General features: G+C 35.1%; 1 protein-coding gene across 3 annotated transcripts in view; it reads right to left on the bottom strand.

The window, feature by feature from the left end:
* LOC149796498 (uncharacterized) overlaps positions 1–24,650 on the bottom strand; it is a 206,355-nt gene that overhangs the window by 174,214 nt on the left and 7,491 nt on the right. For all 3 annotated transcript variants that reach the window (XM_089961214.1, XM_089961215.1, XM_089961216.1), the window contains exons 3-7: positions 18,022–18,090; positions 10,743–11,726; positions 8,168–9,694; positions 6,879–7,054; positions 4,688–4,772 (exon numbers count right to left, since the gene is read on the bottom strand). In XM_089961214.1, the coding sequence (XP_089817340.1) occupies positions 4,688–4,772; positions 6,879–7,054; positions 8,168–9,694; positions 10,743–11,726; positions 18,022–18,090 (2,841 nt within the window). The remainder of the gene's footprint in view (positions 1–4,687; positions 4,773–6,878; positions 7,055–8,167; positions 9,695–10,742; positions 11,727–18,021; positions 18,091–24,650) is intronic.

Raw genomic sequence — 24,650 nt, 5'->3', positions numbered from 1 at the left:
AAAATATTTTATTACATGGCAACTGTTATTTTGGTTAAGATACCCACATAAGAATTTTCTATGTGTAACATGTATAAAACACCAAATGATACCACAAATAATAATATGTGAGGCTAAGGTGACTTTGACCATGACTAAAGATGACATCATAGTTGGGATGGAGACGGTATGCAGTAATAGTAGATTTGTATTACATAATTAAAATTAGTTTTATCCCATTGCATTACATGCTATTATGCCATTGCTGACCTAACCTGGTGGGAGGTTAATAACCCAAAGATAAGCTTTCAAAGTGAACTAACACATACTGTTAGGGTGTTCTACTGAAATATGGAAGATCACTTGACAACTGACACATTATGGCCTAAGCCATAAATGCCTTCACTTTTGTGTGACACTGACTGAAGGCAGAATGGATATTGTATTGAGAGACTGTCAGAATATAGCTTTCAAGAAATCATCCAGAGTAAAATAATTAAGAAATGCCCAAGATCCAGCAATAGTCCTCAACCCTTGGGCTTTGATTCTCATTAAAGATCTTGGTAAAAGATCAGTTCATTTGAAAGAACACTCCACTTTAAGATTATCAAAATATTGTGGTACCTTTGGGACCAAGAAAAAGATTGTTCTGACCTATTATTTTTCCTATATAGATCTAGTCAAACAGAAGAATAAAACCATAACCAAGCAAGGGTTTTGCTATAGATGATCCCCAGCACTTATATAATTATGAGATTGCTGATATGAAGAGAAGATTCCTGATTAGATCACAAGCCTGAATAACAACCCTGGTGTAAATCCCAACCTGAATGTGTAGTCACCAACAGGAAGGAGAGAATTTCTAGGGAGTGAATAAGAACTCTTACTAGCAACTTGTCCTGATTTCAGTGCCAACTCAGATGTTAACTAAATTTGGGCCCTTAAAGTCCATCAAGTCTCCAGCTTGAAAGCAGCAAGAACTGGAGAGGCATCACTTAAAGCCTTCTATGGGGAACTAGGTCTACTGTCACATTTAGAGTCCTGAGAGAGTGTAAGAGGTGAGCAGAAAACAAAGTCTTCTCAAATAGGTTTACTATGAGAGACAGTATCTGTGAGATCCTGTCAGAAGGAAGATGAACTGTACTGATACAGGTGAGGAAATCTGACCCATGTAATCAAAGTTTTAAAAGATCGAATCTAACTTATCCTGGTTGGGGATCGGGGCTAGGTGAAAGAGTGTCTCTCAACCAAGCGACAGGTCCCACACAAAGGCAATTTGAAAGCATTGTGCATCCACCAGTTTTCTAAATACTGGATGATGTGGACCTACATGAGTTGCTATTGCACTCATCACACTGATGAAGGCTCAAGTAGCAGAAGCCAGATCAAAGTTACAAATTCAAAATTGAAAACCCTCAGGGTCTTGGCAAATTGCAGGAATTTCCTGTATGATGGCGATGTAAAGATAGGCATTCTGGAAGTTTTAGAGACTGACCAGTCCCTCTGACTTTATGATATTACTGTCTGAGGCAGACATGTCCATCTTGAAATGTTCATCCTGAAGAAAGTCATTAGGCAGACAAAAATCAATAACTAGAAACTTTCCTCCTCTCCAGAAACCAGAAAGATTAGGCTTCAGATGTTTGTCACCCTTTCTACTACATCTTTCCATATAAAGGTGTACACCTTTTCACTTTGAGATTCTCATTTGGTCTGAGATAATGAAATGGAGGTCCTTACTGCAGGAGAAGGGTCCATGAATTTAGTCAGTAGTCCTCTTTTACTGGAGACAGGCCCCATACATTGTTCATTAGGCTTAATCAAGCCTCTGAAAAAAAAGACCACATCTTGCATCTACTGGGATATTAGGAAGAGGTGGGTCTGAATAGGATAAGATGCAACCCTCTAGGGCACCCATCAGTGGGTCTCTTCTGTGCCAAACTTGACCAGGTCCATAACTGTGGCCATTTACTGGTGTTGCTGACTGCCATAGATTTTGGAAGACCATTGTTGGGATAAGGCTGCCAAACATCTGTGCATCAAAGAAGCTGCCCTTAAAAGGTTTTTGTTATGCTCCAGTAACATCTCAGATGTATCCAGGGCAGAATTCCTATGGAGGTGCAGACCTCTGCAAAAAGCAACATTGGCAACTGCTCTTGGATCATTATTTCAATGACAGCCTCCAAAAGTCTGTAAAGTGGCCAGTGACAGATTCTTCCATCAACAGGCTGACTGAGGCAGCTGCAAAGATGTCAGCATAGGATGTTATGAGCCTTGGGTTCCATAGCTTCTATAGACTTGATTGACACAGGTCCAAGTTCCTGCTGATATCCATACCTGTGAAGCACCAAAGTCCAGAGTGTGAGACTTAAGGGGACAAATATGGGAGTGAATCTTCCAACTGATGACAGGACTCTGGGTCTGAAATGTACTGCCTGGCTGCCGCTTGGCTTTAGAATAGCTTCTATGGTAACTCCTTTACTGTCTCCGAGTATGAGAGCAACAATAGGTCTGTTTTTGAATGCACCCGTGAGAGTTTCACCAAACTGTATCCTGGTGTCCAGTGACTCAAAAGGCTGAACACAAATTCAAGGGAGGGAGTTTGTAGATCTTATACATTATGTCAAAAGTCCAAACTTCCTCATCTTACAGTACCTGATACAATGAGTGGGAGACTAAAAGGAAAGAAAGTCATGATACAACCAGATCATCTAGGAAGTTTGTCGAGTCTACAAACATTAGAACCCATCATCATGTCTTCTCTCTCAAGGTGAGAGAGGAATATTCCTTCTAATCTTATTCCGTGGTGGAGATTTTATGATCACAGGTTCATTTTCCTGTCTCTGCTTGTATGGAGTAAATGGAATCGGATGTTGGAGGTCAACCCAAATCCTTTTTCTAGTTTGGTTTTCAAAACTCAATCCATGATCTCTGTAGGCATTGACTTTAAACCTGAACAAAGGTGTGTGCGTGTGTTTTGACCCAATCACTATTAGCTGCCTGTTTTAAAAACATGGAACCTGACCAATTAAATGAGAAATAAAATGACTGCTTCATTTTTTGCACATGGGTGCTGGTGGTTTCTCTATACCAAGAACTGCTGCTCATCTCCCTTCACAGGCACTGGTGTCTTTCTACCAAAGGGAAGCGTCAGTGCACCAGTAGGTGCAAGAGATTCCTTCCTTACAGGAGACAGAGGCTTCCTTAAACTGGGGAATGCCATCCTACTCCTGGGAATGAAGGAGGTCTTCCTGTGAAGAAAAAAAAGAAGCAGGTCTCTTGTTCCTGGCTTCATAGGAGCAGTGGCTTTTTACTCAGTCCAGGTTATGTATAGCATACATTATGATCTGGCTATGACACAGAAAGGGCATCCACTTTTGTGAACACACATAGTGCATGTCAAGCAGACAGGAAGAGTCTCCCAAGCAGCTTGATTATGGCTGCATTTGGCAACTATGGGGTGGGTGATACTTACCCTACCACCATTTATTATTGAGTGAAGATTAAAAAGAAGTACTGGTTTGCCACTGAGCATACTAAAAAATACAAAATTAACAGATCTGATGCATGTACAGGATAAATACTCAATCTCTGGGGGAAAAAATTCAAATACAATACATGAAAGCGTTATGTTTGGCAGCAATTATTCAAAAGACACTTTCAATAATGAAAATTACTGAATGCCCAGAAACACATTATAAGCACATGAAGTCCATGGAAAAGAAGGACCACATTCTGAATAATGAAAGTAACTAAGACATCAGATTGGAATCATGTTTTCTTTTTGTTCTAGGACCTCCAAGTACTATTTGGAGGAGGTGATTCACCTTGGACTGTGGATGAGCACCAGGAATCATAATTGCAATGTAATAATACCAGGTAATGTATTACATCCCTTAAATCAGCATTTTATCAACATGTAATATCCAGAATTTTATAATCTAATATCCAGAATCGAATAAAGTAATATCCAGAATATTATATCTGTAATCATTCCAAATGAAATGTGTGCAATAAATAATAACAAACATGTGCTTGCCAAGATTGGTTTCATTGTAATTCAGCTCTCATGAATGATTCGCCTTTTCTTTACTTCATATAATTTTAGCATTACAAGCATCATGTCAATGAAAGTTTTGATACTGTGACTTTATATTCACTAATAAGCATGGGTCTTTGATATATCTGGTAATTTTTTTTTTTAAGGCCAATTGTACCTAAAAAGTTGTAGTTGTTGTAGTATTTAACGCCATTTTTCAGCACAAGATAGGCTATACATGGTGGCCAGTATAAGTGGTGGCAGAAGAACCTGGGAAATCCCCAGAAAGAAATACTGACACACAATAAGCTACAGACAAGCTTTCTCACATCCAGTCCTCTGTATGTTTGCTTTTACATATGAAATGAGTCCATTAAGTGCTATTCTGGAACATAATCTGATCAGTCATTGGAATGTTGTGCCTAAAATGTTCATCTATGATGAGTATGCATTGCAAATTATGCAGTTCAAACAGACACAATACCATCATTGCTTCCCGAAAATCTGCAAGTCCATAGTTTTAAATTTATTTAAGTATGCAATTTCTATTCTGCAACACACAGGGTATACAAATAACTTTACATGATACCATCAATATGATGAATTAAATTTTTGTATCCACTCTAGTTTGGATATTACTGCTGCCTTGGGGGTTATCTTCCTTATTACCTTCCTTTGCAGTAACAGCTGGGGCTGTTTCACCGCTATGTTCTGGTGCTTGGTTTCCTTCACTATTACTTCTTGCTGCCTCCTCCTGAAAAAGAAAAAGAAAAAAATTGAAAAAATGAACAAGCTTCAGATTAAATCTAACTCACTATGTTTAAATACACTCTATGACACAATCTTAATGTGTGCTATGCTTAAATACCATCGACACAATCCATAACAGTATATTATGCTTAAATACCAATGTGTGACAATTCTTAACAATGTGTTAGGCTTAAATACCCCTGTGTGACATAGTCATAAACAATATGCTTACATCTGTTTTAAGATAGGAGAATAAGTTTACAAATAAGAGAGACAAACAGCTGATTCCTATAGAAAGCTCATCACTTAGAAATGTTGTTAAATAAAAAGCAAAGATACCAAAGCCAAGAATATTTTCATCAGTGTTCAAAGAATCTGATAGTCTGATGCATGACAAGTTGTTAATTTAATAATTTATTGTAGTTGTAATATGAACAGTTTCGGCCAAATGTATGTTGTTTTTTTGGGTATTATAAATAATGAAGAATCAATTGTGGTTGTGTTGGCTCTCAAGTCTTTGATCAAAAGTTGGTCATCTTTTGGTGCAGTTGAGAAGATTAATTTTATAATGGTCCAGTTTAAAATTGCTATTGAACTGCTCAAGATGCTTCAAGTCAAATTTTAATGAATAATAAAATCCAGCTCTCCATTGCTCACGCTCACATTAGTGCAATGAACCATTGGTTAAACATATTCAGTGACACCTATGAACAACATCAAATATGTAAACAGCAACTGTATAAATTAAGACAAACGTCATATGCTAATGAACATAAACACTGTTGATATACTGAGTAAGTGTGTGTGTGACATGGATTTTTAATGTAATTTTAAGAATTTTTCAGTCATATCGCTATGTCTCCAGTGCGACAGTTTATAGTGATGTCTAGCACTGGGGCATCATGCCGCAGACACGTAGCAGGATGTCCCGCCCAGTCACATTATCCTGACACGAGGTCGACCAGTCCTAACACTAACCTCTTAATGTTGAGCACCAAGCAAAGCAGCTGTTAGTACCATTTTTTAAAAGTCTTTGGTATGACTCGGCTGGGGTTCGAACCCGCGACCTACTTCATCTGAGGCAGATATTCTAACCCCTTGACCATTGGAGCGGTCTCCACTGAGTAAGAAGGATGTTGTTAAAGAAATTGGACAATAGTTGACCTCAGGATCTAGAGGAAAACACTGCTTTACATTAAACCTTTTGAGCTCCAACTAAACATAAAAATTTTGTTTAATACGAATTTGTTTTTATCTTTTCATATCTTAAGTGGCGCAACTGCAACACTGTGTGACAAATAATGTTTACCAAAGGGGCAATTTTGGGCACATGGAAACTGGAGTCAAGGCATGTGGAGTTAAAGTCAGGGATTTTTAAAAAGTCCTCTGCCCTGTGCTTGTTTCTAAAAAACATATTTTTCTTTGAGTACTGTTCATGCAATAAATGCGTGTAATGTAGACTTGTAATTCAAATCATGAAATATTAAATATATTAAAAGCACAAAATGTTAGCCTACTCAGTGAGGAAATAAATATTTACCAAAATTGAGTTCATTTCTTTTTTGTGATTAAAAGATCTCAATACAAGTGACATACAACCTCTTAACTATCCAAGAATGGACAGTTCTTTAGTAAAAGCAGTAGTTAATGAACGTCAAAGACAATAGTACAATGTCAACATGCAGTAACTTTGCCATGGAGATGTTTTATTGCAATTTTCTTTAAAGGTGAAAAGACTGTGAAGTCAAAGATACCATACACACATTATTTTTCCCATTATGTTTCTATTATGCTGACATTAGAGATTCTATAAAATTTAATAATGCTAAAATTATTGATTTACTGCAGTAGTAGCTCCTGATCATACCAAATAAATTTGGAATCCATAAGAACTATGCTAACTGTACATTACACCAAAATGTTGAGTAATATATAAAAGGAAGGACAAAAAATGGATGTTGGTAAAGATTGCTACAAAGGATGGAACACTACTATAGTAACTAGGGCAAAACATCAAAGGACAAAATTGCAAATTTTACTATAAATATTAAGTGATTAGATACTCTTTTATGTAAACATGACCCTTGCAAAGCTGATTTAATTCTTTTACCCTCTCAGCTATCTCTACTGCCATCTTTACCAGGGAGACAAACTCTTCCCCCTTCATCTTGCGCACATATATACATTCAGTTGACCATCGGGCATGTTCAATCCATGGATCGTCTTCACTCATCCAATGTCGCAATCCAACACCACAATGAAAACAACGCACACAATCATTGAATCCTGGAATTTAAAAAGTATGGTTTTCTTTATCATTAGCATGTTTTTCATTATCAGATAATTTTTCACAATTATTTTTACAATTGACCCTAAGGATGTTGTCAGGTTCTTTTAAAGACTCAGTGCAAATAATGTCAAGTGTCATCAATAAACTAAGGCTACTGAAAAAATCTGTCATTTTAACCAACTCTGAACCCCAGCCCTGCCACAAACCTGCCCAAATGTAGGGATGTGGTTCAAAATAGACAAAAACACCCAATCACCCAATTACAGGTGTCTATTGATGAAATTAGATATGATCTATATCCATTTTTCAAATTTAAAACCTGAAGTCTGACATAAAATCAATTATAAAATGTATGCACATACACCTTGAAAATATATCCACCTTCCATATTTGCAACTATCACCTCCATTCCCACATGAACACTTACCTATACATGCACAAATGAAACCAAAAACATTACAGGAACACACATATGGGTCAACAAAACTATGTATGTTAAATTTTCAACACTGGCAATTTAGGGGTCTTGGGTTGCTTTAAATTTTGTCATGGGGTATAGCACTTCAAATGCACCTTTGTCAATGTGTTTAATGCCTTGCACTTTATGTATTTTCTCAACATGTCTTTATTTCCAACACCTACAGAAGTTGCTAAAGGCATTAAGAATATATATATCAATCCCTAGTTTCAAAATGAATTATCAATAATGGGTTACTGTACACTGATGTCTAACAATGATGTTTCTGAATGCTCTCACATACAGCTTGTCACCAAAGCTAGATGAATAAATGTATTAAGGCATTCCCCTGGAAACTTACTATCAAAGATAAGCTGAGTGACCAGCATAATGTGGAGAACCCAGGAAAACCCTAGTAAGATCCACACTGACCCATGGGAAGCTACTGGCAAGCTTCCTCACATATCCTCATTGGTTAAGTCCAAGACTTGAACCACTAGGACTGAGGTGAGATGACAGTCATCAGTAAAAGTGAGCACTTTGAACCATTTGGTCAGATGAGGCCCTCACAATTTCAATAAAATCAGTCTGTAATACTTAAATGTTGATAGTGGTTTATATAAGTTAGAGAGTGTATCAAAGCCTACTGTACCTGCATAGTAGAATCCACATTCAGCCATTTCCTCTGGCCTCTGTCGATGTTCTGCTGGCCATCCCTGGAAGGAGTTAATCCTCATGTTCTTAACTGCATATTGTGGATACTTGGGTGGTGGCTCTTCCATGAAGTAAGAGTGGGCAGAAACAGTTTGCGGATTGTTTGATACATTTTGTCCTTCTGAAGACACCAGCTGATTTGGAGGTGTGCTTTTGTTAGTGACCAACATCTGATGAGACATATTTGAAATACTGACCCGATTCTGTTCACTTGATGGAAGCATCAAAGATGACTCGCCCTGTGCTGTGTCTGACTGATTTGACCCATCAGATCTTTGGATTGCAAGAAGCCGAACTTCTGCAAGAGATGGTGATTCTGTGTAATTTGCTTTTCTAATTGGAACATTGACTAAAGCATTACGTGTGAGAAAGCCACAATCTGGAGCCATGTTCTGGTGAATCAACAGTGGGATGTCTCCAAGAACCCAACTGTCCTTACGATTGCCACAGCAATAACATACAACCTGGTCTTGGTGTCCAGCATAATAAAATCCAGCTCCTACTATTCTAATGGCAAATGGTCGATCCTGTCCTGGAAAGGTTTTCATTGTGCAAAGTCGGAGCATCTCATATTTCATAGTAATCTGTGGTCCAGGTACATTATCTGAAGCAAGCTGTCTTAACATTTCTCTCAGTTCTTCATGATCAGAAGGAGGCAAGGTAGACACGCCATGTCCATCACAGGTCTGTTCTTCAACAAATCCAACTATTTCATCTCTGCCAAGTCTTGGCAGTGGAAGCCAGTTTCTTGGAAACCACAGAATTTGTCCAAGATGATGCTTTTTCTTCTTTTGCAGATCAATATCTGTCCCAGTTCTTCCATTAATGCCAACCCCACACTTCTCTTTCTGCTGAGAAACATCCACCTCTGATGGAATATGAATCTCAGTTTCATTAGTATATTTTGTCTGTTTAAGACCTGTATCATCTGTTTCAAAGAAAGCTCTCACCGATGAACTAATCCTTTTTTTCTTAAATGGGAATATTTTAACCCCCTCTTTCAAATGAACTTTATCCTCTGCATTTTTCTTGCTATTTTTCCTGGAAACAAAACTGAAATGGTCATATGTAACTCTGACATGTGATTCTGACCAAAAAAGCCTTTTTTTCTTCTCAGACTCTAAAGAAATAAAGTCAGAGGGTAAATCTGTTATTACTGACAAGTTGTCGGAACCCTTAACATTTCTCTTCTTACAACTCAGGGAAGAAATATTGTAAGGGTCCTCTGTGACTAGTAATAGAGATTCTTCTGTGCTTGCTACTGGAGTAAACTCTTGCTGCACACCAAAGACTGATGACGGTGACTCTGGCCATTTCCCATCTTCATGAAAACATGTTGCAATCTTGTCTTTCTCCTCTGACAAACCCGGGTCTCTGAATGACAAGCTACTATCAGAATCTGAATTCGTCTTTAACCATTCCTGACTTGTAGTTGTGGTAACAGTTCTATCTCTCGTACCAGTTTCTGTAAACATTAACAAGAGAAATAATAATAACTGAAATAAATATCATTAGGTCACAAGCTCCTAATATATAAATACTGAACATCTGTGCAAAATGCCAGATTCTGATAAGGTGGGTCTTTGCTCTGAGTGGAACTATAATAATAACACAACCGTAGATGTTTGCTAAATTTCCTCAAACTGAGACTTGAAGTATGATTTCTAATTTGGATTTCAGGTTATAAGTTCAATATTTTTGTTCAGGCAGTTTTGTGACTAAGTTGGCTGAACACTCTCTCCTTCTTTCATATAAATCTTTCTTTTTGTCCACAGCCTCAAAAGCTATTGGGTAATAATATCCAGGTGTGCCAGCAAGCCCAATTTCATGTAATTTCTCAATTTTTCCTCAAATTAGGAGTTCACATTACCTTGCTTACAGCACTTATTTTGTTAGGTTGTTGTTGTTGTTGTAGGGTTTAACACCATTTTTCAGCACACGATTGGCTATACATGGCGGCCAGTATTAATGGTGGAGGAAGAACCCAGGAAAACCCCGGAAAGAACCACTGACCCACGAGAAGCTACTGGCAAGCTTTCCCACATTAGCTGAATCTGAGACTCAAACCCATGCAGACAGAGGTGAGATAGCAGTGATCTGTAATGGAGAGTGCTTTAGACCACTCAGCCACCCTTTATTTTGGAGAGAGATAGCAGAAAGATGCAGCCACTTTGAAGGTTACAAATTCAACACATTTTAGATGTTTATTTAACTATGGCCTGATCCCTAATTTTCCTGACAGAATTAAGATTTCTACCTGTCTATGGTTTTCACTTAAGTGTGATGGTTTAAATGTCTTGATCCAAATATTTTTATGACTATGTTAATGTAGGTGCTAGTCAGAAAACGTTTACTGAAATTAATTTCCTTCACATTAAGACAAGCATCATTTTAAAACATACTGTTTTATTTGTGCAACTCAACATTTCCCGCCAAAATACAATTGTAAGATTCTTCACATATTAACGTCGTCACTATATTAAGGGCAACAACATGAACCCTCCAAAGTTTACCTTTTAAATTCTTATTCTTTTTGACCAACTCGAATATTTTGCCCGATTCACTCTGTTGCTTCTTCCCTTTGTGAATATCTTGATAATAGGAAAGGTCATTTCTTCTGTCTTCATTTATGTGGCCTAGAGATTTGCATGTTGCCTGGAGAAGGCATTGATCATCTATCTTTGCATGTTCCTCCTCATTTCTAATCACATGACACTCTGCATGATGACTTTCAACATCTGCTTCATGCATGGCTTCCAATGAAGTTTTACAACAGTCCTCAACTGACCGGAGCTTAAAAGCTTCTTCCGGATCATTATGTTCGGCAATGAATTCAGTAGTCTCTGTCTTTCCTGTGAGATCTTGTTCTCTAGTGCTACTGGGTGACTTGGTAGTGTTTCTCTCAGGGTCTTTTTCTACGCTGAAATTTTCAAAATCTGTAATAATGGAAGTTTTGGTAGTGACTTTCCAAGATACCTTCTTATCTATGGGATCCTCAACCGCTGTACCACCTGAGCTCTGGGCTATGATGTCTACAGTTCCATTCCTTACTAAAAGATTTTCAAACTCAGTACTATCTGAGGTCTGGGCAGTGACATCTAAAGCTTCTGCATTTACATTGATGTCATTGACATCTGCTTTTGCTGGCTTTTGGAATTTGATTTCCACAGATTCCTCTTGTATTCTAAGACTCTTTATCTCTGATCCTGTACTTACAATGGTATGAGAAGTGATGAACATAATTCCATGCATTCTGTGTTCAAGAAGAATTTTTTCCTTCTCTGAAACTTCTTTTGTATCATAAAAGAAAGGTCGTACACTATATGGTCTTGAAGTCTGCCTCTTAGGCAAGCACATACTGTTAATGCAAGACCCAGTATATGTATTTCCAGCTCTGCGGTCTTCTGTAAGATGACAATCAGCTCTATGTCTCCTGACCTTTTTCAATGTATCCTTGGAAAATTGTAAATTCTTTAGAGCATCATAAAAAAATGTGCCTGTAAGTAGAAGAAATAAAACAATATGCATACAAATTTTACATTTTAATCAGTCAGGGACCTATGAATTAACAAGTGTTTTGCAGCACCCAGGGTCTCCATTTGCCCATACAACGATGTCACACATGACAGAAACTTCAACAAATTCACCTATGTAAGAATAGTGAGACTTTGGCACACACAAAAGACTATCATATCATAGCAGACTGCAGAAGCCAACTGACAGCTGAAACAAAGTCAAAGTATAAAACAATGGGGGTGGGATACTTTTAATATTGTAATACCTACCCACCACTATTGCTTTGCTAACCTTTTCTGGAATGGAAGAACCCCAGTCCATACTTAAATATTCAATCTTTCCATTAGCCTGAAGATTCCAAAACAGAAAAGAACATAGACTCAGCCTGACTTGCAAATCATAGGTACATGTGGAATACTCATCCTCTTTTACTTGGATGCAGACTACTCATAGAGCATCAGAGTGGGAGGGAATTTTGCAATATTCGATTACTACATTATTAGCATTAATTTTCTCCCGACTACATTTTATCTTGCTGAGGGAAGGAGACAAAAAAAACTGATATAAAATGTGTGAACTACTAATATGTAGGGGTGAAACGATACACCTGTGCCATGTAGCAATACGATTCACGATACACAGCCTGCAATATGATACATATCAATACACATATGAACTTGATGGTCTTTCCATATTTGGAAAGTAGGTGGTGCCCCTTTATGTACATTGCAACATTAGGTTATTTACATTATTAGAATCAATCCCCCCCCACCCCAACTGCATTTTATCTTGATGAATTTGCAGTCTGGAAAGAGAAGAAAATAAAACTGGTATAAAAATATGTGAACTACTAATAAGTAGGGGTGAAATGATACGCCTGTGCCACATATCGATACACATATGAACTTGAAGGTCTTTCCATCTTTGGAAGGTAGGTGGTGCCCCATTATGTAGGTTGACATACTGGTTGTATTTCCAGTATGCAGATTACAGATAAGGATATTGTTATTATATATTTATATGTAATACTCATCAATGACAAGAAAACAAATATACTCTGAAACAGACTACCTGTTGGTTGTTGATGAATTTTATTCAACGTTTTAAGCTATTTAACGGTGGCTCCATTAACTCGCTTTAGCAACCAGGCCCATTGTTTTGCACAGCATGAATACACTGAAAACATCTTATTACCAATTTCATGTCTCACATAAACTTGGAAGACATTATGATGTTATCTTCAAAACAGAAGAAATAAAGCAATTTCCTCATGCAAAGAAAATCTCATCTAGAACAAATCCAGGCATCGGAATGAGAATGAATAATAGCGAAATCTATCACAATGTACTTCCTGCAGATGCAAAAAACTGATGTGGCCACAGATTCTTGCATTTGTTAGTGAAGGAGGTAAACTACTGACAATACCCTATCAAATTCTATTAATTTTTAAAAAATTTACACAAGGTGATAAACTTTTTCTGTTTAAAATCTGCCTCCTTGCTGATTCTCTGCTAATTTTTTCCCCATCAGCACTGGTTCAATATCTCCGCATAAAAAATGAAAATTCCAAATTTGTTCTCCATACATGTACAATTTAAGAAGATGCTGCCATGATTTTATCTTAAGGGGAAATTCACTCTTTATCACCGAAAGAATGGGGGGGGGGGGGAAGTAGAAAAGAAGGGGTAGGAGGAAATGGTCATAATTCAATATTTACCTAAAACTTCAATTTCTCTCTTTCTTCCTGCTGTACATTTTAAGAGCTCTAATGAAATCAAAATCTTTAAAAGATTCACCTCTAGTTATATAAGTATTAATCTGTTAATTATTTCTGAGCATACTCTGTTCCTTGTCTGTGTATGAATATTTTGTCTGGGCTTCCTTCTGAAGGGGCATGTACATAGCTAGCTTTCTCTGCTTGAAGATGTTGGGGAACTGATCTTGGCTGTTACTTACAACTTTCCAGAGCTCATGCATTATCTTTTGGATATATCTGTTCTAAATAGAATTTTTCACTTCCATAAGCATGCTTTCTTTAGTTTACTGACATGCCAGATTTCTTCACTACCAAGCCAGATTTCTTATGTTCCATAATGTTGTATTAGGGGTTTGATTCCATCAATGCCATGGTCTGCTCATGCTGACAGAGGGATTCAAATAAATATCTTAATGTCTTAATTTCACTTTTTTTTTCATCCATATTTTTCAGTATATCATAACAGTGAAAAGCATATATGGGTTGGTAGCATATGGTTCACAGGGCTAAACTGATTGATAGAAAAAACAAAAATTGCATTCTACTTCTAAATTGTCTGTATTTTTAAGGACCAGTATTCTGCCCTTCTACATTTAATTTTGAAATACAGCTGAAAGCGAAATGACCTTCAAGCCATCTATCCAACATGTACACCTGACTTGTATTTAACACCATTTTTGGGCTCAAAATCACTCACTGGTATCTCCATTAACAATTTCCAGCTCCAATAATCCAATAAACTTCGTACCTTCAAACACTGTTGTCATCATCACTATCACCAGCCAGTATTTGCCAAATAAAAGCGTAATGAACCATGCTGGGAATCAGACATTTGGGGTTTTCTAGGTTGTCTGTATTTTAAAAAAGCATTTGTAAAACAGCCTTCATGGAGGGTTCAAACTATGCCATAATGCTTATTCCAGGGCACAACGTGCCAATCAAATTAGTTAAACAGCCATTCAACTCATGCTTACAGAACCCAGATGTGCAAACAGTTGCCACCTAAAAAAGACCAGAAGCCGCCACAAGAAGTTCGAAGAACGGTTAAATAAAAATTGTATACTTCACCTAGGTTAATCCTTCTCATAAATGGTAAGGAAAGTAAGAAGATAGTTTTAAAGGAAAGGTTCTTGAATGAACCACCATTTTTTGATGATAGAATGTGTAATATATCAAGGTTGAATTTACAAATTTTGATTTCACATTTATTCATCATCAGCAAATAGCTGCTTATCATTACGGTATTCTTTTAAAGGAAGAAAAGGGATCCACACCTTACCATGAAATATAAACGGGTCTCTGAGTTATTCATGTACACCAAAGCAAGGAAGCTGTGTATTAAGATAGACAAAACATCTTCAAAGTGAAGAGTGCTTGCAAAGACAATGAGAGCCAGCTCTCTAATATGTAACATGCATAATAGGAAAACTGTTTATGATGGGAGTAATGTGCACATTTTTAAATGGTGAAAATCAAATGAAATCTACCTCAAAACTAGTTTCTCAATTGTACAGTGCAAGTGTTTTACTCTGAATATTATATTTGACTGTTTAATTTGTAATATGCTGATATTATACAGAAATCAAAATTTTGAAGCTTCTTTAAGCTTCAAAATTTTGATTTCTGTATAATATCAGCATATTACAAATTAAACAGTCAAATATAATATTCAGAGTAAAACACTTGCACTGTGCAATTGAGAAACAATTGAAAATATTCAGATTTACAGTATACCATAATCTCCTGATCAGCCCAAGCTACAACAAAAAAAACAACCCACTATCCCATAGTTATTATAATTGTAACTAGAAATGTGAATGTCAAATCAATTAACTGCACCTGACCTACATGCACAACATGACTGGATGGACCAGGATGATATATATATATCCTATTACAGTGGTCATGATGAAAACATTACAAACGAATAAAAATGATTAACACAAAAATGACAATGTGGGTAATGTGCACATTTTATAATTAGCTTAAAATTAATGAATAATTTCATCTAGCTATTGGTAATTCTCTAACATTATGTACCATTATTATTCGGAAAAGAAAGATACTAAAATATTAATATCTGCAGTGTTCAAATATCATTTTAAAAAGAGAAACAACACTGAAGACAATTTACACTATCTACAGCAAGCTAGAAATGTGTTCATGGAACAAAAAAGGGACATAGTAACACCTGAAACAATGACCTAAAGACACAACACTACCTGACAAAGCAGGGTACCTTTATATGCCCAATTACTTTTGTAGTGGTATTAAAACAGTAACACGAATCCCTTTACAGGACTGATGCTACAGTTGATAAAAATAATTCTGTCAAAACCCCATCCTTAGGAGAAGCAATGAGAACAAAATTGTTAAGCTGACCATAGCGCCAGCCATATCTGACATCAGACTGGCATAACTTTCTTTAGGATAAACTAGATATCATGAGAATTCCTCTGGTGAACACCCTGTCAATAAGACTTTCCATTAACAAGGAGTAGCAATAACATGATTTTCAAGCTGGCCAATGTAGCAGCAATAACTAACGTCCAATTGCCACCATTTTCATATAGGGCCAATAAGACATCATAAGAAGTCTTTCTGTGAAAATCTCATGTTTATACAAGCAACCTTTCAGGAGTAGCAATAACAAGATTTTCGAGATGGCTCATGTGGCAGCCATATTGGACATCAGGTTGGCACCATTTTCATTTAAGAATAACCAGACATCATAAGAAATCTTTCAATGAAAACCTCATGTATATACAACTATCCATTCAGTAGGAGTAATGACAACACAATTTTTACGACTGCCACTGCATGGTGGCCATATTGGATTTGAGATTGGCACAATTTTTGGTTTGGAACAACTAGACATCAATAGATTGGACCATCCATTCATGTAGGAGGATTAGCAATAAAAAAAAAAATTAAGATGGCAGCTGTGGCTGCCAAATTTTAGGTCAAATTGGCACCAGATTCATTTAGGATCAACTTAAGTCTTTTACTGGAAACATCATGATGATATCATATCCATTCTTTTGGTGTGGCAATAAGATTTCAAAATGGCTACCAAGGTGGCCATACTGGACATGAGATCAGCACCATTTTCATTTAGAACCAACTGAGGTATTATAAAATGTGTTTCAGTGAAAATATTTATATGACGATTCTTATGTTACATGTTTAGGCTCGAATAAACAATATATATATAAAAAGAGTTAAAACAAAAAATAAGAACTTAAGTTTTAAGAATCAAATCCAAAAATAATCCATGATTAAACTTTAAAAGTCCTAATAATGAAATTTTTTAATGATATCAAGTTTGTGTCCAGATGAAAAAACCCAAGATGGAAGGCGATGACGCATGCTGTATCCTGCACAGTGCTGTTGTCAATAGTTCCTTGTAGAAACACAAGAAATAACACTCCAGTGTTGGATATCCGAATAAAAATATTAAGAAATGTCTTTGTTCAAGAACTCTGAATGAGCACTCAAATATTTCCAGAGAAACGAGTTAATATTCTAGACTCAAAATAATGTGAAGAAAAATTAAAATATAACTCAAACACTGGCTACAACAGAAGAAAATGACTTGACATCAAGTATTTCAAGCTCAGACTGAGATTATTTCTCTGAAACAATGGTTATACAGTAATTCTGAGATGCAAAATAGGTGCCCATATGAGGGTCATGTTATCATGTTAAATCACATACTCTCAACATGGCCCTAACAAAAAGCAATTTTATTCTAAGAATAAAAACAAAAAAAAGTTGTTACTTCAATAAAACTATTTATAAGTCTATGGTCTCGTATCAAATACAGCCTTGATCTCACTCTTATTATTCCCACAATAAAACTATAAAAAAAAGAACTTGTTCACGTGGCTATATCTAATTCTGAATTAAGGTCAGCCTTAGATGTGTACAATTAGAGTCCGATCAAACAGATTTTCTGGAACAAATTCCAAATCAGGTAAACAGGATTATATTATAATAGCATATAACAGAATAAATCTTTTTAAAGCTGATAAACAATAAAATTAAAATAAATATAAATTAAATCAGATATACGTAACACAATACACTCAGGAAGAGGAGCCAAAACCAGATTCTCAAGGTGGCCATTATAACAGCCATACTGGATGTCAGATCGGCATGGTTTTCATTTATGACCAACAAGACATTGAATGAAGTCTTTTTAAATTAGTGGAAACCCCATGATAATATGACCATTAACTTAGGAGAAGTAACAATAACAAGATTTTCAAGATGACCACTGTGGCAACCATACTGAATGTACAAGCAGCACAATTTTCACCACGAGATGAATGTATATTCCTAAAGTTTCATGTAGTTTAGAATGAGCAGCAATAACAAACTTGAGTTAATTGACAGAAAAAAGATGGATTTATGTCGGACAAAAACAATCCCTTAAACTATTTTGGTATATGATGAGCAAAAAAGCTTCATAACCAAGATTGCTACAGACAGCTTTATTCAGGTTTCATGCTGCTTACCATCATCAATGTGCAACTTTATAATGGAGCATTGAAGAAACCCACTGATCACGACACAATGTACTCCACCTGGAAAGAAAAGAAACAAAACATAGTTTTGTAAGACAATCTCAAGAAGGAAACAAAGGATTTAAACAATTCATAATATGTGTGTGCGTGTGACTTGGATTTTTAACGCAGCTTTAAAAAAAATCAGTCATATCGCTACAATGTCTGCAGTGTAGCAATTTATAGTGATGTCTAGCATTGGGGCATCATACCGCAGACATGTAGCATGATGTCCCACCCAGTCACATTATCCTGACACCAGGCCGACCAGTCCTAACACTAACCTCTTAATGCTGAGCGCCAAGCGAGGCAGCTGTTAGTACCATTTTTGTTAGTCTTTGGTATGACTCAGCCGGGGATGAAACCCACAACCTCCTGCATCTGACTCAGGTGGACTCATTTCTTGTCAGACATGAATCAACCTATTCCCAGAAAATGATTAAGTGATCAAAATTGTTTCACAAGATCTGAGCCTCCCCCTCCCTCCTTTCATCATCCTTCTTCATGACTCCCACACATTCCCATGAAGACAGCTATTTTACAGGGATAGAGCATTTGGCTGTAAACCAGGCAGTCTGAAAACCACAAAACCAGGCAGTTTGTACTCCTTAATCTTTCTAATTATGACATCCAATAGCAAAAATATACTTATGATAGATGCTCAGTCAGTTTATATCTGTACTGAAATTCAAGCTGGCAAAATCAGTTAGTCTGTCTTTCAGTGTGATACAGTAAGCAAATAGTGCCATGATGAATACAAACATTTGTACTGCCTTCAAGCAGACCCCACTGAACTATTAAGAGCAGCAAAAAAGGCATCTAATTAAGAAAATATCCCATGTCCAATTTAATTTAAAGATAAAATCTTTGTATATTTTTTATTTAATGTCTGTGTCATTGTGTTTATGTGTCAGCACACATGTAACGGTACATGTGTTGTGAAAATACAGGATAATGCAAAGTCTACCAGCCATTTTTTTTTGTAGGTACTGTATATTAAATGCCTCAAACAAAACGTGATATTTTGACATCAAATTAAAATTTACAGTAATCTGATGTATATGTATGCTTATATTTAAAGATTCTAAATTGTATGTCATTTCTTTTAGGCCATCTACTGATGCCCCCTCCCCCAACTCTGGAATAAGGCAGGTACGTTGTTATGATTAAATTATCACTAAAATATCTTTTTTTTCCTTCAGTTAATGGGATTGCTTTAAATTACAGTTCCAAATTAACTTTCTTTTTATTATCCCCATAATAGGTTGACCACTGGGTTGGGGAACATCATCCCAAGGTGACCTTACAATTAAATATTTCTGGTTATCAGATAATTAGGGACAATAAATATAACTGACTATTCATAGAAAAGAAAAAACATACACACATGTGCATGCAAACGTGCAAACGTACACATACTGTTTTGACACAAATTAGATAGAGTGATACAAGTATTCAGTGCATAGGTGACACAGACTTTGTGATATTACAGTATTTATTCCTGTTTACCAAACGGCAAAAAATTACAGGTTCATGAATGAGGCCCATTTTTGAAGAAATTGGTCCTTTTATATTGTTCCCATGTGCTTCAACTATTTGCTTTTAAAGTATAAATAGATTGTTTCTTCATGCTGAATCCTCAGGTGTAAATATTTAGTTAACATAAGCGAGAGATTACTCAATATGTCCAAATGCTTCACCTCCTAAAAATATTTCTTCTTTGGACAAATGTATTTGGGTGACAAGGTGCAAAATATTTAGTAAAATGGTAGCAAAACTTTGAAGCAATATTGCAATCAATGAACAGAGATGTTCAATATTTTTGTTCTTACTTTTGCAGAAATTGTATGTCATCATCTATCATGTTAATTCTTTTCTAAACATTATTAGTGACAATTAAAGACTTAATTTAAAATGAAAAGAAATCAACTTCGTATCCTTAGTACAAAACTTTGCCCAGCTATACATATCTGACAACTCCTCACTACTCACATTTTCAATTAATAATTGTATCCATGTTTTTTGCTTAGCAGTGTGTAGCTTCAGTGCCTTTTTTATACAAAAAATCTTTGTAAAGAAACTTCAGTGAGATTTGTTTTTGCAAGTTCATTATTCAATCCTCCTGCTTATAGAACTTGTTGTGATCCAAATATTTTTGATTGCTTTTTGATCAAGATTTTGGAATTTTAGATATCAATGAAATTTTTAAAATAACTGTCACATCCAGTTTTTCAACTTATCATTTAAAATGGTATTAAATTATTGTGATCCTTGTTAAGAACTTCAATGCCAGCAATCTTTCCAGGATTTGTAATCATAGAACTTTCTAGATGGAACAAAGTCTTACAAATGCAGGAATAAATACATTTGGAATTTGCTGATCATCTTTCCAGTGAGATACAACTGCTGATATTGCATTTCTCCAACAATTATTTTTAATAAGCTTACCAACTTCTTCTAATTTTATCCTCCATAAATTCCAAGAATCCAACAATATTTCTGAATATAATCGTACTGACTAGATTCTGCCATGTTCTGCCCCGAATTTCCAGTAATCTTTTATCCCATCTTAAAGTATCCAAAGAATGAATCAATGTGTATTATATTTAATCCTCCCTCATTCTCTGGGGCTACTAGTATCACATTTAATTCTCTCTACTTTACCATCCTATACAAATTTAAAAAAGGTATGCTTTAGTTCTGCTTCCAATGTTTGGAGATGGATTTGCAAGTGCTGAAAACAGATGCATGAATATGGGCAGAACAAAAGCCTTTACAACAATGTATGTACCTACTACTGAAAGACATTTTTGACTCCAGCTTGCTAGAATTCTTTTTGCCTTTGTTATGATTAATTTCTACCATTTGTTTTAAGTCTGGAGGAAAATCAATGCCAGGCAGTGTAAAGTTAGAGAAGACCAGCTTAGAGCCATACTGGTACATATTCTTTCATTGGAAAATTCATGTTTCCAATCCAAACAACATTTGTTTTTATTGTTACATTTATGTCCAGATAACAGAAAAAACCCTACAAGATTTTCATAGTTACTTATGAGAATGCTGAGAACCATCAAGAATAAAAGTGTCACAGGCATAATGACCCAATTTATACTCAGTGACATTAAAGATGAGTCCCAGTAGATTCACACTTTGCTTTAAATTTATAGCTAAAATATCAACACTGATTATAAACAAAGGCACAAGAAGATTCTTTTGACAACATCCTCTTCCAAGCGTAAAACATTAAGACATATTTCCATTATTTATAATGACTTTTAGAGTTATTACAAAACAGCCTAAACCACTTACAGAATCACCCATGTTAAAGATTGTAAAGCTTTTTTTAAAACAAAGTTCCAGTTAACAGTCAAAGGTATTTACCGTTCTTATATTATTTTTGAACATCACTGATTATTGATGGAAGAACCTTTTCAATCCAAGCTGCAATACCTCTAAAGTGATCTTATAGTGCATATTATTTAAGAGTGATATTAGGTTTCTAATTTTGATGACTCCTCGAGTCTGAAAAGCTTAAAGTTTTCCCCTAGTATATCCATGATTTACTGATCTGCATAGAAATCCCCACATAGTCTTTCAAAAGGTGATATTATTATTTAACTGGTTCTATCAGAATTAACTGGTGAAAGCTTTTAACATTTTGGGGGTTTAGTGTGAAGCTGTCATGGGGTGATTCCATGGTATTTGTAATGGCTGAGTTCCTCAGAGAACTAGATAGTATTTAAAATCTATTAAATATGAGAAGAAAATCTGTCTTTCCTTCACATGAAATTTTTTAAAGATACTGAAATAATCATCTATATTATGATTCTGGGCAGTACTATGTTTTACATTCAAAATATTCATACAAAATATTACATTCCTCTTTCCGAAGGCTTGCATGCACGTAATTTTTTTGGCAAGATTGCCATACATCAAACGGGAGTGAACAGCTCTTGTTCAAATACCATGTCAATAAACTGTTATAACTATGATTGCTTTTATGTTATTTATGTGTTACATGTGGATATTTCGGATTCCCCCAAAATTAAATAGAAAAAGGTCAATAAAAATTAAAATTCATGGACAGTTTCATGTTTACTGGGAGCAATGTAGTATTTTTTATAGTATATTGTGTTTATACAGAGCATATCATGCTTAGGATCACTTATAACCCACTTTATTCTGAAAAAATATTGGATGCAGATTTTGCTCTATTCATCGTTTGTACCAAATCTCGTATTTCCAGACCACATTTTAGCTATGCATCCAATGCCATTTTTTTATAGCTTTTTTATGTGATAGTTTTACTGTTTTTCAATCACACAAGTGATCACACTAGGGTGATGTAATCAATATGAAAATACATGTGTATAATGACTATTTAAAAATCTATCAGGCACACAACCTGCATATATTCACATAACTGTCATATATTCACAAAATAAAAATTTGCAGAGGTTTGGTAAGGAGATGAAAAAATGATTTAACTTTGGAATCACAAGGTTTTCAAGACTTTTGTTTAACTAATTTGTGTTAGAGATTGTTTTGCCCAATTTCACAAAAAAATCTTCTTTATCATGACACATGTTGATTTTCAAAATTTATCTGTATCATTTTATTTGTCAGCTGAAAACGTTATACCTAAAAAAGTAAATTCAGTAACTCATTTTAATTTTAACCAATGATGAAATGTTTCTGCTCTATATTTCTTACTTCCTATCCAGACTACTTTTGTTTTGATACTATTGGGTTTCAGGCCTGAAAACCTTGCCCAAAAAATCTAATTAATCAATGGAAGATTTGTGAGTATTGAAAGAACCATCAAGAATCAAGGTAGTATCACCTGGAAACTGTGAGTAAATATTCTGTGTCCTTTTAAGTTTAATACCTTAATTATTTTTATTATTTGATAATAGTAACAATAATATTTCTGCACATAATGAAAAGAGATATGGTGATAGTGGATCACCCCAAGTCCTCTGAAAATATTTTTTTAAAAAATCTAAAGCCATTCTGACTCATTCCAAAAGAGATATGGAGATTATTACATAAACAAGTTTTTACCCACTGTCTTGTCTACAGTCCAAAATTATAAATGTCTAGGATGCTATGAATGAATTTTCATGAGAAGGGATCAAAAGCAATTAGTAATAAATTACCAGGCATTTGTTATTCTTCAGTGACATGCATCACGTCATATATAATCCTGTAATCTTCCCCACTAATGCTGAATCTTGAGCAAACTTTGTGTAGTTATAATTTTGAAGAAGATCATTTAAATTTCTGTTCTGTTTCATCTTCCTCTTTATATAGCTTTTCATAATGGTGTATATATTTGCATTTTTTGTTAGCTTTTATTTTTTTTATTATTTCATTACAATGTAATGTAACACTGTATGTTGGACTTAACCTTGTCAAAAACCAAGTTTATTTTCTATCTGACCTGAATTTTTTTAATTTTATTTGTAGCTAAAATATAAAAGTACCATGCTGGTTTCTCCCCCTCCTCAAATCATTTCGCTTTTGATCACATGTGGCTTTTTTGAAGTTATTTTTCTTAGTTTTTCCAATTCATTTTTTAATTCTAATAGTTCTAAAACAATATTTTCAGCAGAAATACTATTATGAAAGGACTATTTCAGGTACGAGTACTTATTCTTGTTTTATTTTACATTTCTTTTAATACAAAGTAAATGAAAAAGTTCAGAATTTCCATCAAAAGAGTATCTAGAAATAAGGAATATAATATATTTTCAATATTTCCATCATATTCTAATTTTATTCTTCGAATGCAATTTTTTAAATTTCATTTACATATTTAGTGTCTTGAAGAAGGCTGTTGTTTAGATTCCACAAACCCTTACCTCTTATAAAGTCATTAGAGCAAGGTTTAATATTATGACAGAGTGGTCAATTCTATAACTTGGGCCTATTGTAACTTTTTCACTTTAGCATGAGAGACACTACATCAAAAAAAAAGAAATCTAATCTAGCTTGTTTCAAAGGACATTACTGAAGTTCAGTGCATTGGTGACTGATTTGAACTGCGAGATGTACTTCATTCTGAAGTTAAAATCTCCAATGAACATGTGGTGACACAATAATGTAAAGAAGTTCAATACTGTATAATTGCAAGAGATTAAGCAAACACTATTTTCATTTTTTTAATATTGGTACCACATTTTAATGAGTTAGGTATATAAATTTTAAAGTCAGAAATGTAATTACTGGTGTCTTGACAATTTAATGCATCAAATGACAATAGTAACATGCCCCAAAATAGGAGAAGTTACTATAAATACAGTTACAATGTTGTGCTAATGTTCAATCTTTGTAATCATCCAATGAAAGTGTACATATTTGACAAAGGTTGAAATAAAAAGAAATCTTGGAAAATTAAATACATCTTTTTTTATTTTTCAAACTAATCATTTTAATTTATAACATTTACTTCCAATAATTTATACTGTTAGTAACAACCACCATCATTTTTCTTCTAAAAATAACAATACAATAATAAAATATGCCAAGTCTAAGGTGCCCCAAGATTTACAGTAAATGAAAAAATTCTCTAATTTTGT

The sequence above is a fragment of the Sinohyriopsis cumingii genome, chromosome 6 (genome assembly GCF_028554795.1).
Source record: "Sinohyriopsis cumingii isolate HCF-2022 chromosome 6, ASM2855479v2, whole genome shotgun sequence".
Classification (NCBI taxonomy): domain Eukaryota; kingdom Metazoa; phylum Mollusca; class Bivalvia; order Unionida; family Unionidae; genus Sinohyriopsis; species Sinohyriopsis cumingii.
The sequence above is the reverse complement of the archived record's forward strand: the minus strand, read 5'-3'. Positions and strand labels throughout refer to the sequence as shown.